At 44.5% G+C, this 17,545-nt stretch overlaps 1 protein-coding gene across 1 annotated transcript in view; it reads right to left on the minus strand.

Moving 5' to 3' along the window:
- Window positions 1-1,177: 1,177 nt before the first annotated feature.
- The window catches only part of ACAD10 (acyl-CoA dehydrogenase family member 10), a 70,711-nt gene continuing 54,343 nt past the window's right edge, over window positions 1,178-17,545 (minus strand). The window contains exons 14-21 of the mRNA XM_083151405.1: window positions 13,094-13,234; window positions 12,440-12,577; window positions 10,150-10,240; window positions 7,644-7,802; window positions 7,120-7,292; window positions 6,093-6,236; window positions 3,828-3,905; window positions 1,178-2,088 (exon numbers count right to left, since the gene is read on the minus strand). Of these exons, the coding sequence (XP_083007531.1) occupies window positions 1,954-2,088; window positions 3,828-3,905; window positions 6,093-6,236; window positions 7,120-7,292; window positions 7,644-7,802; window positions 10,150-10,240; window positions 12,440-12,577; window positions 13,094-13,234 (1,059 nt within the window). The 3' untranslated portion in view covers window positions 1,178-1,953. The remainder of the gene's footprint in view (window positions 2,089-3,827; window positions 3,906-6,092; window positions 6,237-7,119; window positions 7,293-7,643; window positions 7,803-10,149; window positions 10,241-12,439; window positions 12,578-13,093; window positions 13,235-17,545) is intronic.

Below are 17,545 nucleotides of genomic sequence, written 5' to 3' on the forward strand. Positions count from 1 at the left end.
CCCATGCTAACCGGTAAGGGGGACAATGCTTTGGCCGGGGGGACTTGTATAAAAAGTCTCCCCCCCGGCTGTGGCATTACCCTGCTGGTTGGATGGGCCTGGTGCTGGTTCTTCAAATACGGGGGACCCCTAGTCATTTTGGGAACCAGGATCGACCCTTGAGCCTGCTACTGGTTTTATAAAATCCAGGGAACCCCCACTTGTTTGTTCCGGGGCTTGTTATGCTCAGGAGGGGGGACCCGATGCCGTTTTTTTTTTCTAACCCTTTTTTTGGACAGAACCATGCACAGATCACAATGATCTGTGCATGGTTCTGTCAAATTCGCCAGCCAGAACCTGGTCTAATTTTTTGGCGATTTTTGGTAACTTTTACCAAAAATTGCGCCCTATTACATGTGCGAGTTAGATGCTTTCCAATGGGAAAACATCTGGATGCGAATTGAAGTGTGACTAAAAATCGCCACTTCAAAATGTGCGATTTCGCGGCAAAAAGTGAGATTTTTTGCCGCGAAACGCACCCTTTAAAATATGCGATTTTCGGAAAATGCACGAAAACGGCCGTTTTTGCGGGAAAAACAAAAACCCTGCACCCTATTACATTTCCCCGCAGTTTCATTGACATTCTAATCATGTCAACATTATGGATGTCACCATTACAACCATGTCAAAAGTTTTATAAAACAAAGCCATCCCACTACACTGCTCTCTCTTCTTAAGTGCATATATGGGAGGGGAGCAAATAGGGGTAACTATAGTCAATGTGGACACAGAAGTATCTATGGCAACTGGGGTGGTTAAGGGGAAATGCTACTGGCCTATAGGGGCTGTGATAATATACCAAGGGTAAGTGTGAGGTAATTTCTAGAGGGTCTCAACATAGGTAGGGAATGCTGATACCACAATAGTAATGGTAGTTACTAGTAAGGTACTAGTAAGCTCGCTCGAAGCAAATGCTTCGAAAGCTCATCTGCTACCTTGTGATTGCCTCTGTGTTTGAGCATGCGTGAGAGAGATAGAGATGTAGTTTAAATCGCAGCCAACAGATGGCAGTGTTTCGGAGACACACAATCAGACACTAGACATATATATAGATGATTATTTACCAATCTCATTAAAATATTTAGACATTTGTTTTTCAATAGTCATCAGTTAAACAATCGGAACCAATGCTAGAGAATGATATGCAATTTTTTTTATTAAATTAATTTTTAGAAACATTTCTTAGAAAAAGAATTAATATTTTTCATAACAAAAGTGATATTGTACATTAACGAAAAATATTGTTTTTTCGCAATTAACAACATTATAAGTTACATCTGTGTCATTTTATCCCCATATGAGAGAAAAGTATTGAGTAATAAAAATATGGCATAAAACATGATTTGCAATGGTATGATTACATGAAATGATATCTATAGTATAGTGTGTAGAGTTTTTTAATCCAGTAGGAAGGCAAGGCACAATACTATCTCATACAGCAGGCAGAGGCACCAGGGACTGGCCATACCGCCAGGCATGGACCTAAGGCAAACCCTGGATGACATGTTCTAAACCACTTCAACTGCTTAGTAAATATCAAGTTCCAACCACTACTTCCAGCTTAAAAGGGCTATTCAACATATGATCATTTTTTGCTGCAAGAGTGACATAATATTGCAAAGTAATATTGTAGTGACAAATCTTTATACTCATACATAAAGAAATGGATGGAAAAAACCTGAATCGTACAAAGTAACAGTCATATGGAGAGCTGACATAATTAAAGTAGTGTAAAAACACCACTCATGCATGTGCATATCCAGGTATAAGAAAGTTATGTCACACAATCACACCATAAGTACACAGGTGGCTTGTGACCACATATTGCCAGTGATTGGTAATCTTCAGGCAGGACATAGAAGTGATTTAATGAACCATACACCTATATTTATATTGCCCATCTAAAGACTGGCCCTAATGTTTAAGTTCTATTTTAGCCACAGCTGCTCGGTGAACTTCATCCGGTCCATCTGCCAAGCGTAGAGCCCGTGCCCAGGCATGGAACTGAGCAAGAGGGAAGTCGTTGCTGAGACCTGCTGCCCCATAAGCCTGAATAAGGAATTTACATGGATTAAAAAAAATAATGTAAAAATGATTAACACAGTTGAGAATACAAAAAAACAAGCACAGTGTTTGGCATAGTTCATCAGCAATCAGTAACTAGTAAGCGTCATTCTTTTGGGGGGAGACTGAGGGGGCCATATTCAATGCGATCTAGGTGGAATCTCTCTGCCCACGATTGCATTGCAATATGCAATCCTATTAACGGCATGTATGACCCTGAACCGGAAAAGACAGAGGTTCCGATCCCATCTCTGTGATGTGCTCTGCCAGCTGCCAGCCAAGCCTCGCGTGAATGGTCAGCCAGGCTGAGCTGTACAGCAGGTGATTGCGAGGGAACCCTCTGCCCAACTGGCAATGCACGGAGTAGCCCATAGGCTATAATGGGCTACAGACATTTTTAGATGGCAGTAGTTGTAGGGGCTAAAATCCGGAATAGTAAACCGTGCAGCATCGCATCCCACATTTAAAACAGCTTGAGGTGGAGAGTTTGCAAGAATGGCGGGATTGCAGATAGCTGCTGTGGTCCTTCCTTCGTACAGGGAATACTTTATATTTGCAGGTAACCCCAGAAAATGAGTGTTTTCAGGGAGATAGCTGCAAATAGACAAAGAAAAATAGCAGCTGAATGGCTGTAAACTCTTGCACAACCCTTGGTAAGTTAGGACTGAATTCAATTAGCCATGGTTAATCAGTGTGGGCTATTTGATCTGCCGGATCTATTCAATTATAGGAAGCTCTAATACAAATTAATTTTAAATGGCCTGATCAAGTGTGCCGTGAACCTGTTAACACATAGGTCTGGGAATTATTCAGGATTGCATAGGTTAACGAGCGCCAATGGTTAATTCACAGCGCAATGAAAAGGGGCTGTAATTGAATAGCCCTGAGCCCAAAAGCTACCACCGTGGCACAGTACATTCTCCTGAAAATGTAATTTGGCCCATAGCATCTTGTATAGGAAATAGTGTTTTGCAATACAAAACAAGTTTTACTGGTCATCTGTTGGCAGAAAGTTGACAACCACTTTAAAGACCCCCATACACTAGGCTGACTTGTCCGAAGGACAAGTTAGACCTGATTTCTGGTCATTCTTTTGTATTACATTTTTTAAATATCCTGCCCTCCACCGCAGGGGATGCAGAGAGGGTAGAGCGCATCTCCTGCACGGCGCTTACCCGCCTCGCACATAGGTGTGTACCAGTGTTGCTGCACTGCTGGCACACACCTACACGGACCGTGTCTGATGCGATACATCACAGATGTGCTGCTGATGGCTGCCCATACGATTTATCTTATGTGCAACCCGTCAGACCTCCGACCCCTGGGACCGCGCAGAAGTTTGGATCGGATGTCATATACATGCGATTATTGACAATGTCACACGATTTCTCAGCCTGATCCACCAGAATCGGGTGAAATCGGGCCCAAATCGCATAGTGTATTGGGGCCTTAAGATAGGAAAGTCAGATGTGCACCTAAAACTTCTGCTGCCACCATCCAGCTGGAATTCTGCTCATTCTTTGTAATTATTTACCTTTTGTACAAAGAAATTGCAACATTGTATATCACTCATAGTAGCCTAGTCTGCGCTACAGGACAAGCTTTTATTTGTGCTTTCAAATTAATTCAAGAAGCTCAGCACTACAACAGCACAACATGTCAATCACGTTACTTTAAAGACAGACACATTTAAATATATAGATCAGTATACTGTTGGACTTTACCTGAATTGCTCGATCAACCACATTTTGGACCATCATAGGGGCGACCATTTTAATCATGGCAATTTCCAAAGCAGCTTCCTGCACACAAATATGAAATTTAATGGCTTGCAAAACAACAATTCACTTACCCATTAGTACCCATTACCCATGCACATGAAAAACAGTACATACTATACATGGACTTCCCCTTTGGCATACGTTAACATAGTTAACGCATAGGAAAATGTTGCACTGCTTCCAATGGATTTTATTGATCATGTAGGGATAGTAATATGAATGGATGCTTGGCAACTGGATAAGGTCTAACAGGTTCAATGTTCTCAACAAGTTATTGGATAATTATTTTATTAATTTCTGAAATGTCACTCATTCCTTCCTGTTTAGACCAAAAAAATGGCATTGTTAGAACCAGTTCTTGCATTTTACCATAAAAAGTCACTATACACACTGTGAAATCCCTGTTCACAATAGTGTATTGGACCTTAGAAAAGCGCCCTTTGGCAGGTATAAACGCGTCGGTCGGTGGACCGCGGTGTGGACAGACGGGCAACACATTCCAGATAATACCATCCGGAGCCAGGTACAGCGATCTCCACCCGGGTTGTTGTGACCTCTTTCTGTGCTCATATTGAACGGTTTGATATATCAGTTCACACTACATCTGGTACTTTGCTACCTACATTACCTCACCTCACTGCGGCTGTGTGGATGTGCAATATTAGGACTATGTGACTGTCATTTTACCAGGGCTGTGTGGATATGTTTTACGAATCTTCATGAATGTTTATGCTATTTATCAATTAAACTGTACTTCACTATTTTTTGCAAAATCTCTTATCTCTTTGGGCGTACTCGCTGCATTGAAAGCGGAATATTGCGAAAAAGTCTCCCCTGTGACGTCAGCGCTAGCTAAGTGAACTACTAGAAAATTTGCTTGTTGTTATCATAAGTAATATTATTAAAATATTGCTTATCTGTCAACATAATCAACATTAAAAACAAAAACAAAACTTATCTCCTGTTAATAAATTGCATCCAGATTATGGTAACTGACCTGTAACAGACACACCATGTACCTGGTAGACAGCGCACAGTGGCACTTAGGGCCTTTTTCTGGTTGGTTCGGATGGCTCCGAATGCGTTCGGACGGCTGATGGTTGGTGTTTTCGCATGTGCAGAGTCGTATCTGCGCATGTGTGAATGCCACGCATGTCCGAATACAGCGTGAATTCTGTAAAATCCGAACAGCGGGTGGAGAGGGGCGTGAAGGGCTGTTTGGGCTCATTAATATATGCGTACGCCCCGCGTTTCATGGGCGTTCCCATGAAAACGCTGGGCGTACGTATGGTAATCCGGCCGTGACGCACGTGTGGGGGGCGGACCACTGACATAGCCGGATGCCAGCTGCCTGCCCATATCCCTGCTTTTGCACGGAGAAATGCCCGAGTGGTCTGGAGCACTCGGTGATGCCTGACCACTCGGTCCAGCATTCGCTGGTCGGCGACCATCGAATGATGGGAGAGGTTTCCACAGATGGAGGAGGTGTTCACATGGAAAATCCACTCGCAGTCCATTCGGTTGGCGTCTTACCGCATTCGAAGTGATCCGTACGGAAGGCGGGGCTAAGAACACTTGGTTCCAGTCCGCAAATACGCATCCGTCTGAGCCAACCAGAATAAGGCCCTTAATGCTTCTGCGCTGTACATGAGCAATACGCAGCTGCTAACATCCTCTGCAGCATCACACTGAAATCCCAGGCAGCACCTGCAGAATTTCGAATGAAGCTGAACCTGAACAAACTCAGCAGTACTATAGGGACAGGGTAGAAAATTAAAAGACAATTTAGGAATCCCCTGCCACTAGGTAGAACCACTGAGCCAGCACATCCAGCTATTACTCCTCTACCTGTTATATAGGATGTCACCAAATCCTGCTATAGCCTGCAGGGTGGCTGTGTAACTGTGTAATGGGGGGCAATTGCTTCACCCCCAGATACGTCGCTGCCAACACATGCAGTAGAATCAGCATCTGTGCGCTCCATGCATTGTTCATTGGCTGAGCAATCCATTACATTGCACACTGTGAAAATCAGTGAAATCAGGAAAATGTCCAGTTGTCACAACATTTTGCAGTGAAATATCAGCAACGTTTCCATCAGATACCAAGTAACATGGGTTTTTAAAATGAAGGAAAACAACAGAACTATTGCATGCTATACAAAGGTTATTGAATGAAGTATATACATATAGTAGTGTGAGAAATGACCTTATTGCCGACAGTATCCATAAGATGGGCAGCTTTCAGAACCAGCAGTCTTGCCTGTTCGATCTCTGCTCTGGATTTTGCAATGTCTGCCAGGATAGTTCCTTGCTCAGCTAAAGGTTTGCCAAAAGCTATTCTTGATTTTACCTGGGGAGGATATAGCAAATATAAGGGAAACTTACTTTTGACCAGAAAACATCATGTGTACGCTGAACGGCTACTCCATAGAAAAGTAACAATGTTTAGGTAGGAAATCTTTAGCCCCAAACACACTAGGCCACAGGTTCTCAAAGTCCGTCCTCAGGACCCCACACAGTGCATGTTTTGCAGGTCTCCTCACAGAATCAAGTGAAATAATTAGCTCCATCTTTGGATCTTTTAAAATGTGTCAGTCAGTAATGCGTGCACTTGTCGGGTGACCTGGAAAACGAGAACTGTGTGGGGTCCTGAGGACCGAGTTTGAGAACCACTGCAGTCCAGAATTAAAACCTCATACACTCTGTGAAACACAGTAGTGGTAGTATCATGGTTTATGCCTGTTTTGCTTCATCTGGCCCAGGGCGACTTACCATCATTGATGGGACAATGAATTCTGAATTTTACCAGAATATTTTAAAGGAAATGCCAGGACCTCTGCCCATGTGCTGCATCTCAAGACACAAGACAAAGACCCAGAAAATCGAACTAATTCGACCAAAAAATGGTTATTGAAATGTTGTGGAAGTAAGCAGCAGTTCATGGGATGAAACCCACCAACATAACAGAGTTGAAGTTTTCGATGTAGGAATGGGGTAAATTCAGGGCTGGTGCGTCCCGGCGCTCAATCACTCACCCGCTCCACAGGGGGGTTGCCCCAGCACACACCTCTGTTGCTCCATGTGGGGAGGGGGTAGCGCTGTGCGATGCGGCACTGGGCGCCGTGATGCTCCCCAGGGGGGGCTTGCCGGGTGAAGCGATGCGGCGTGACGTTCAGGGGGGGGGGGGGGGGTTTGCTGGGTGATGCGGCGCGGAGAATGATCTAGTTACTTACTCTCTGCTTCATGAGCGTTAAAGACCGCTCTGCATGACCAATGAGCCTCATGCAGTGATGTATCCTCCCTGGGCCTAGTCTGCCCTGTGCAATTTCAAATCCTCTGCCTCTACCCAGGAGGATGTTTTCCTTAGGCACATGTACATTGTCAAAGCGTAATTCTCCATGTCCACCTGTGGGACAGAAACACACACTGAAAGTCAGTTCTTTATATTGCTCAAGAGAACACATTCCCGTAATTAGAGCCAACTAATCAATACTTAATGGTGTCCAGGGTTGCCTACATGATACATGAATCATCAGTGCAGCCTTTTTTTGCTAATGCATTACTGCATTTGCCCAATATTTCATGAATTATACATTTCATTAGTCTCTGCATAGCATCAGATGTCTGTATCTGTATAAGTGTTATCTGCACAATAGCTACTTTGCATAAATGCACCTGGTGGATATAGTAATATTCCCACCCCATGTATGTGGCTGGAAATTGTAACCATTAGCATACTGTATACTGCAATTCATACCAGGAGCATCCTCTAATCCGTAGACAGTAAGTGGCCTTAGAACTGTTACTCCAGGAGTATCCATAGGAACTAGGATCATGGTCTGCTGTTTATGGCGAGGGGCATCCAGATCAGTCTTTCCCATAAAGATGCAAATTTTACAGCGTTGATCCATTGCACCTGTATAGACAAGGCTAGTGTCACATAAATAAAACTTAAAAAAAAAGAATTATCTTTTTTTGTTTTAACCTGGTCAAAACACAAACACCACATTTGAACACTGAAATGCTTTTTATATCATTATTCAAATACAATTTATGTACTGTATGTTAAGAAATAACTTCATATTCATTAAAAAAAAAAAATCCTCTTTCGTTGGCATTTTCAATGAATGAATGTGTGTTTGTGTGTGTATCTGAAATAACCATAAATCCCAATTATAAAAATACTGTGGCTGTCTCCTCTCTCCACAACAACTTATTACTATATATGTTACAGTGCAATGTATATGTCAGGGACATGCAATCAGGGGAGGCAGTGCTTCGCCTGTCATAAATGATTAAAAAAAATGGCCCGGTCGGTAACTTCAGTGACAGTCGCTCATAAGCTCCTGCACATCTTCCGCATGTGTGGCGCGGGGATGAGCAGGGCCATCTGAGCGACTGTCACGCCGGAGCACGCCGTCCAGAAGAAGCCCCGCCGCCCTGGAAGTCCCGCAGCCGCCGCCCTGGAAGCCCCCCGATCTGGAAGCCCCGCTGCTGCCGACCTGGAAGCCCCGCTGAAGACAGATGCTTCCTGGACCTGCCGGGTGCCGCGCCTGCCCTCTGCAGTCGGATGGAAGCTGCAGTGAGAGGATGCGACGCTGGAAGACTCCGGATTTACAGTGTGCCACCAATGGTTGAGGGGAGAGGGGGATGCCACACTATACCACCAACGATTAAACTTTTTATGGGGGATACTACCACCAATTATGAAATGTTTGGGGGGGGGGGGGTCATTTACTGATTCATTGAGATACATCTCACATATTTATTATATCCATCACACAAATCTCTGCGTATGTAGGGCCCTTAAGTTTCTATCATAATTGGATACTCCTGTAAGTTCTGGAAGTCTGGGCAGGGATCTACAAATAGACATAGAGGTGACAGTGCTAAATAGCCGTGAGCATCCTGGCTGCACACTGACAGGGTGTAAACACATTATGCCACTCAAGTAAACATAAAATGACAAGACTGACACTCATGTACAGATAAGGCACTCCATCTGAATTGGTTAAAAGGTGCTGCTGTATGCACCATGAGCCTAATTCATATCTGTATGGAATTGCATAACAACAAGGAAATGGCTGTGCAATTCCCTATAATTAAAATTGTAAAGGCCCCCATCCACTAGAGCGAGGTATCGCATGCAATAACCCACTTACTCACCCAGCAGCTGCAGGACCGCATACGATACATTGTTTTGCGGTCCTTTTGCATAAAATGTATCTTATGCGATCCTAGCAAGGGGTACGGGCTGCGATGCACGGGATGGCAACTCACATCGCAATCGCAGAAAAGTGAGATGCAATGTGTCGCTTTTCATGTGATCTGTGATTGCATTGCTTCGGAATCGTATAAAAAGTGTCCATATCGCACTAGTGGATGGCCGCCTTAAACCAGCATAAGGCATCTGTAGAATATAGACATCTCCTCCATGGTTTTGCAAGATCTGAAGGCTGAGGACCTGCCTGAGGACGCAGCCTAAATTCACCATCACAACCCATTGTGTTGCAATAGAAATGGTTCCAGGCACCTGCCAGCCTGTGTTGTGTTAATAATAAGCTTACTCAGGCTGACCGTAGAATCTGTCTGTCCCTGCAGTGCTCCTTTGGCCACCAGGATATTGCACAATCCAGATGGCTGACATAATGTCTAGGTCGACATACAGATGGTCGACATTGTCAACACAAGCAACAGGTGGACATGACAATGGTTAACACACAAAAATAACAACATGTTTTTCATAATTATTTTCTTTTACATTCTTTTACATACTTTACCATCCCCCAATTGGGAAAAGTAAAGTGTGCATTGAAGAACCCGGCCCAAAGCCAGCCATATATGGAAACGAGGTACACTAATTAGTCCACATGCAAAGGTGTCAAGATTGACACAACAAACGTGACACATTCATATTGTCCTTTTCTTGTGTCAACATTTTCTTCTTTATACCTTGTGTATGTCGACCTTTTATACCATACCTGCACAATATATCCCCAGGCTCTCCTGTATACATCCCAGAATCCTGTATAAGTGTCAGATCCATAGTAATTGGTCGGGAACAATTATAGCAAGAAGAACCGGCAAAGAGAATGTGGTGGAGATGTGTGGTTCAGTAAGTTCATCCTGCCACAACAATACAGGGCATTTTGATTGAGTAGGCCCAAAAAGCCCATCTGCTTGTGATGATGGGGGTCATCTCTGTAACGTTTCTAACTGAACTTTGCTTGTATACTGCATAAAGTGTCCCTTTAAATTCATACCTGACGTCCACCACTTATGTCCATTTATAATGTAAGAGTTTTCTTCTTCTCTTATTGATGATTCAATGTTGGTAGCATCAGAAGAGGCGACCTATGGCAGAATACATAAAGAGGGCGTCTTTACTATGCTTCTTGGTCAATAATAGAAGCCTTCCAACATTTTACTACAACTACAGTATTATCATGGACTACAACCTAACATATGTGAATAATTCATTCCTATTTGTAGGGACATGGAATATGTATACAAACTGTATGTTAAAGGGAATTTCAGTCAACAAATAAAAGCAATGCACTTTGCAACCAAATTACTGGCACTATCATAGACAGTCAAGAATATTTTATACATTTATGCCTTAAAAATGATATAGGACCAATACAAGGAAACCTAAAGCTGTTCTCTATATGTATTTGAGTATGAATTAGAATCCTTTTATTTTTTTTACTTTGTGTACACCTTAATTCAAAATGCATGTTTCCTTCTGGCTTCCTTTACACAGATACAGAAATTTGCCTACAATGGAATCCTATATTGCAAAAAGCTAATGATAAAGTAGACCTTATCTTCAGTGGCGTAGCTACGGCTCCGCAGCCCTGGCGATGGGGAGCCGACGCACCCAGGGCGCAGGGTCACGGAGCCGTAGGCAGCAGTTCTTGAAAGCTGCAGCACCCAATACTTAAACTTCCGTTTCTCTTCGTCTCTGGCTGTCTGTGTGAGGACGCTAATTGACCTGCCCCATGACCTGCTCATGGGGCGGACTGCGGCGGGTCAATGAGTATCCTCACACAGCAAGCCAGAGAGCTCCTCTCCCTTTCTTCCTGCCTGGCAATCCCCCGGCTTCCACACAGCCCACCCCCTGTCCTTACACTGTTGTGGCCGCCGCCCCCCCCCTGTGCACGGCTTGCTGTACAGAGCGGCAGCTGCTGGAGAGCGAGCACTGTGTGGTGGCCGCCGCCCCCCCCTGTGCACGGCTTGCTGTACAGAGCGGCAGCTGCTGGAGAGCGAGCACTGTGTGGTGGGGGCTGCCCCCCCGGTGGATGCTGTCACAGCCGCCGGCTCAGTGAAGTTGGCAGATACTCCCGGAGCAGGCTGCAACTTCACTGCGCCAGCGGCTGTGACAGCGTCCACCGGGGGAGCAGCCCCCCCCACACACAGTGCTCGCTCTCCAGCGGCTGCCGCTCTATACAGCATATATATGGATGAGACAGGCAGGGACTAGTGCGGCACTTTACCTCCTCTGCCCGCCCCACTGCCTCTCAACTACCTGCCACCAGCCCCAACCTGCTGTCTGCCCAATCAAGTTAGGTAAATAATGGCAGCAATTTACATAAAGTGTTTTATAAAGTTTTCTATATATATTTTATTTGCGTACCATACAGGGGTGCAGGGAAGACAGGGGATAGACAGGAGAAGAGGGGACAAGGAGACAGAGGTGAAGGGGGGACAGGGGGGAAGGAGTGGTGAAGAGGAGACATGGAGAGGGGGGGCAGTGGTGGAGGGGGACAGGAGGATGGAGAGGTGTAAGGGGGATAGAGGGTAAAGGAAAGGATAGAGGGATGGGAAGATGCAGGGGGATAGGGGGCAGAGTGGTACAGGTAGGACAGAGGATGGAGAGTTGTACAGGCAATGGAGAGGTGCAAGGGGGATCGGGGCAGAGATCAGCAGGTAGGAATGAGGATGGAGAGGTACAGTTTTTTTTTATTGTGATTGCCAATGTCTGGGGAGGGGGAGAGAGGGGGGCGCCAGAAATTTTATTTGGCTTGGGGGAGCAAAATTTCTAGTTACGCCACTGCTTATCTTTCAATACTACATACAAAACTTTTGTTACCACCACTACTTATTATTTCCAGCATTGTTTCTCCACACAGTGCTGCCTCCTCCTGATGCTAATCACCATCAGATCAATATGAGAGCCAGTGGTGTATTTCCCACTAGGCATTTGAGGCACGTGCCTAGCACAACATACTCACTTGCATGAAATCCCTGCTTCTCATACAAGGTCATGTGATTATTTTGTGGTGGTGAAGGGGAGAAGAAGTTGGTATTACTTTGGCAGTTGGGAAGGCTCAACATTAAGGGGGCAGTGACATGATCTCGTAAATTTGCCCCTGAGGAGAGCAGCCTGCTTATAAATGTTAACCAGATGGCAGTGCGGACGTCACTTAATGACATTTCAATACCCCAGTACCCAATCAGTGGCGCAGTTACTTCTAACCTGGTGGGAAAATGCTACTCTGACACCATAAAAACCTTCATTGACTGTAAAGTCAACAAATGAACGTTTAATACCTGTGGTTCAGTCATTGCAAAACAGGACCTTATCTCCCCTTCTAATAATGGCTTCAACCACTGTTCTTTCTGTTCCTCTGTTCCGTAGCGGATTAGCACCTCCATATTTCCTGTGTCTGGGGCCGCACAATTAAAGATCTAAGTATTTTAAAAAGAAGTGTTACTAGAAATAAATACCGTGAACACAAATAGATAAAGAGATAACTTAAGAGTCCCATTTAAGGTAACAAAACATATGTTTGACACACAACCGACATTGCACCCTGAAAAAAAAAAAATCAGAGCTTTTTTATTGAAGAACAGGAAATTATGCAATATAAAAAAGAAAATGACTTGTGCAATGATTATGGGGGGACTTCAATCTCCCGCCCCTATTCCCGACGGGTAAATTAGCGTCAGGGCCCCATTCAATGCTGTCTTTCCCGACAGCATTGAACAGTGATCTCGGTAGAATGTGCCCGACTTTAAAAGCAGTCGTGCCCGTTCTGCCGAGAACAGCCATGGATTGTCGAGCTCCTGGCCTCCTGATTCCGTGAGGAGACCTGCAAAACATGCACTGTGTGGGGTCCTGAGGACCGACTTTGAGAACCTGTGATCTAGTAATTACCTTCTTCCATATTTCATACATGCTACTATATATACTGGATCACATACCTCTGGTGCATAGAGAGAGTGGCCCATTAGCTCACAAAGATGAGCATATTCCATGTTTGTAAGCTTAGCGCCGTATTTGCCATCTGGGTCACTTTCCAGAGGAAGGAAGAGATTCCACAATCCTTGGGACTTTGCTTTCTCCTACAAGATACATTTCAACACTAGGTAAATCTACCAATTAAACAGTTATAAATGCCCAAATGAGACTTTGTGAATACATGGAACATTAAAAACCAAACAAATATGTATTGATACATAGTGAATTCTAATCTATATTTAACTAATCTATAATAATTTCAATTAAATTATATTAAAGGTATACCCCATGGATCACTAGTGTTTCCAAGTGTTGCAAAAAATATTCTTAATAAATCTTTTATCTATAGCTAAAAAAATGAATTCTCCAACAGTGAATCCAACCTACCCAACTTCTTTAACTATGTTAGAAACTATTTTAAAATATGTCTTTACAATGGATTGGGTTGACTCTTCTCTACATAAGGCAAAGGAAACATAGGGTGACATTCTATGGATTGAGATAATTAGACTTTTGCGAGTTTTTTCGCAAAAACGGCCGAAATCGCATTTTTTTCCATTTTCGCATATTTAATGAGCTGCGAAAATGTGAAAAAAGTGCGATTTTGGCCAACAAGTTGGATACACTGGAAATGCGATGGCTGCTTTTCGCAGCACATCGCATCCAGATGTTTTTACATGAAAAAGTATACAAATCGCATATTTAATGGTATGCGATTTGTATAAAGTGTGTCTATAATTCGCCCAAAAATCAGACCAGGTTCTAAAGGGCGAATTAGCCAGAACCCTGCACAGATCGCAATGATCTGTGCAGGGTTCTGGTGTAAAAATAAGTTTAAACAGTTGAAATAAAAAAAAAACAGCGCGGGGTCCCCGGCCAGAGCATAACCAGCCCCGGGCTCATTGAGCCGGTGCTGGTGACATAAAATCAGGGTCCCCAACAAATAGGGGTCCCCTTGATTTAATGAAACCAGCACCAGGCTCAAGGTCCGGCGCTGGTTCCCGAAATACGGGGGACAAAATGACTAGGGGTCCCCCGTATTTTAAGAACCAGCACCAGACCCAACCAGCCAGCAGGGTAATGCCACAGCCGGGGGACACTTATTATATAAGGTCCCGCGGCCAAAGCATTATCCCCCTGGCTGGTCAGCATGGGCAGGGGTCCTGGGGAAGTGGGGACCCCCCAATGAAGGGGTCCCCCCCCTCCAGGACTTACCAGCCCATGCTGAAGTCCGGGGCTGTCCCCGATGCCCCTGGGCGGTGGGCATCAGGAGCAGCGCGTCTGCCGGAGAGGATGCCGAGGTCGTCGCCGGGGACCAGGTGAGTAGAATTTCCTTCCTTAGGAACCCCTTTTGGACTACTTCGGATCCTGGACCCCGGAGACATCAGCCCTGGAGCCCAGGACCCCGGACCAGCCCCGGAACCAGGACCAAGGCCCCGGAACCGGACTCTTCTGTCCAGGAGCCCCGGACCCAGGGACCGACCTACGGGCTCAAGGTAGGTAAGTATCAGTGTGTGTGTTATGTGTGTATTAAACTTTTATTTTTCAGGGTGTCAGTGTGTTTTATTTAACTATTTTTTGTACTGTAGAACTACAAGTGCCAGCATGCGGGGTAGGCTTGCTGGGACTCATAGTTCTACAGTAGAAAACAATAGTTTTTCTTCTATTTTTTACACTATCCATCAGCCTGATGCCCACCGCCCAGGGGCATCGGGGACAGCCCCGGACTTCAGCATGGGCTGGTAAGTCCTGGAGGGGGGGGATCCCTTCATTGGGGGGGTCCCCACTTCCCCAGGACCCCTGCCCATGCTGACCAGCCAGGGGGATAATGCTTTGGCCGCGGGACCTTATATAATAAGTGTCCCCCGGCTGTGGCATTACCCTGCTGGCTGGTTGGGTCTGGTGCTGGTTCTTAAAATACGGGGGACCCCTAGTCATTTTGTCCCCCGTATTTCGGGAACCAGCGCCGGACCTTGAGCCTGGTGCTGGTTTCATTAAATCAAGGGGACCCCTATTTGTCGGGAACCCTGATTTTATGTCACCAGCACCGGCTCAATGAGCCCGGGGCTGGTTATGCTCTGGCGGGGGACCCTGCGCTGGTTTTTTTTTTTATTTTAATTTGCGATTTCCTGCAAACAGCGATTTTCAGACATGAAAATCGCACATTTTCAGGACTAAAGACATCGCACCTATTCGCACTATTTGGCCCGTTTTTCGCATCTCATTAAATATGCGAAAAACGGCCCAATCTTGCGATTTTCAAAAGTGCGAAGTGGTGCGATAAAAAAAATGCGCATTTATCTCAATCCATAGAATGTCACCCATAGATAGATAGATAGATAGATAGATAGATAGATAGATAGATAGATAGATGAAATAGTGTATGTCTAGGGGAAATTCAGAGTGGCACGATCTCTTTTTTATACTATCTCTTCGCCTTTTTTTCCCTTCCCCCATGCCTTTCTTTATCCTTGTTCCTACTATTTTATTATTATATTATTGAAATTGTTGATTTTTCTGATCACACTAATTGGAAAATGAGAAAATGGGGTACTTGTTTCCTAGCACGGCGCCCATCGCATCGTATACCATAAGCCTTACAATGGTATGCGATGTTACGCGATGGCACCAGATGTTATACAATTTAAAATCGTATACCATCGTATACCATCAATCGTATACAGTGGTATACGATTTTAAATTGTATAAGCACCCTAATGGGTGTTTTCAATGTTAAATGGCCCCCCCTATAAGATTATTAATTGTATAAGCACCGTAATGGGTGCTTACAATGTTAAAAGCACCCCCACGCCACCCCCAGTATCAACGCCAACCCGAAGAGTGGCGAGTGCAGCGAGCCCGCGAAGGGTGGCGGTACGCGTCTCCCGACCATTTCATACCCCCACTATTCACGTCGGTGTGGAGTTGATTTTAGATAGTGTGGCGAGCGCAGCGTGCCACTGAGCCCAAAGCGTGGCGAGCGGACGCGGAACACATGTAAAGTAATCCGCGTCCGCTCGCCACGCTTCAGGCTCGGTGGCTCACTGTGCTCGCCACACTATTTAAAATCGGCTCCACGCCGACACTCGCCACGCTTCGGGTTGGCGTTCACAGTGGGGGTGTCGTGGGGGTGCATTTAACATTGTAAGCACCCATTAGGGTGCTTATACAATTAAAAATCATATAGGGGGGGCAAAATCGCATCGCATGTGGCTATATGGCATGTGATACAATGCATAAGATGCCATACGATTGAAAATCGTGGGTGCCGTGCTAGGAAACAAGTACCGAAAATTGAAGCCACAAGAAGTTAATTTGTGCCGGCTCATCTGTCAAATGACCATAAAGGAAAAAAAAATCCGGTACTTGTTTCCTCAAATACAACAAGATGGAATTTCCAAATCCTTGGCGCAACACTTGAATACGATAAGACTGGAGTTCTTTTTTCCAGAGATTTTTCTTATTTTTCAAGGATATTCTCAGTAGTACATGTAAGAAGAGGGGAGTCACTGATTAGAAGAGTCTATACCCCAAAATTTATAGAAACAGCAATGAAGGGTGTATAAGTATAGGCGTACCCCTACTCACGGTAAGTAAGGTGATGTAAAGGCCCGTAGCGGTTTCTTTGTGATTTTCCTCTGTTTTCTTGATCTTGGTTCTTTTTTATGTTCTCCGTACCAGATGTTGAAGTAAAAAATAAAAAGGAGGGATTAGTGGATAGTTCTTATCGTGTGATAAACACCCCGTGCAGGTTCTGATGTGATGAGAATGTGACTATCGTACCTTACTCACCCCAAGATAGAGTAAGATACACATATAAAGGTATCTTTATGACGAAATACAACAAATGGCTACAATAGAAAAGTGGGTGTGCGTACCGCACTCACGTCAGTAGGTGCGGGGTATATACCCGTAGCGTTTTCTTTGTTCAAAACCTCGTGTTGGTCCGTAAAAAACGGTGTTTTTCTCCCAAATTTGGTAGTTGGGAGTAAATATATAAAAAAAAAAAAAAATGGATCAGTACATGAATCTTATCATGTGGTGAACACCCTGTGCAACTCCAGATATGGGCCAGATGTGACTATCGTACCTTACTCACCCCAAGACAGAGTAAGATACACATGTAAAGGTATCTTTGTGATGGAGATATTAACAACGGCTGCAACAGAAGGTAAATATGCGTACCGCACTCACGTGTGTAGGTACTGGGTATATACCCGTAGCGTGTTCTTTGTGCAGATTTCTGTTGATCCGTGAAGCAAGATATTTTTCTCCCAAATTGGTGATTTTAGGAAATAAATGTGAAAATAAAGGTAAATAAAATTGCGTTTGATAAGTGCTATTTATACTCCTATATATAAGTGTAGGTAGGTGTAGAGGAAAATTTGGTGTCTTGATTTTATTTTGTATAAAAA

Source organism: Crinia signifera, chromosome 1 (genome assembly GCF_055691185.1).
Source record: "Crinia signifera chromosome 1, ASM5569118v1, whole genome shotgun sequence".
Taxonomy (NCBI): Eukaryota; Metazoa; Chordata; class Amphibia; order Anura; family Myobatrachidae; genus Crinia; species Crinia signifera.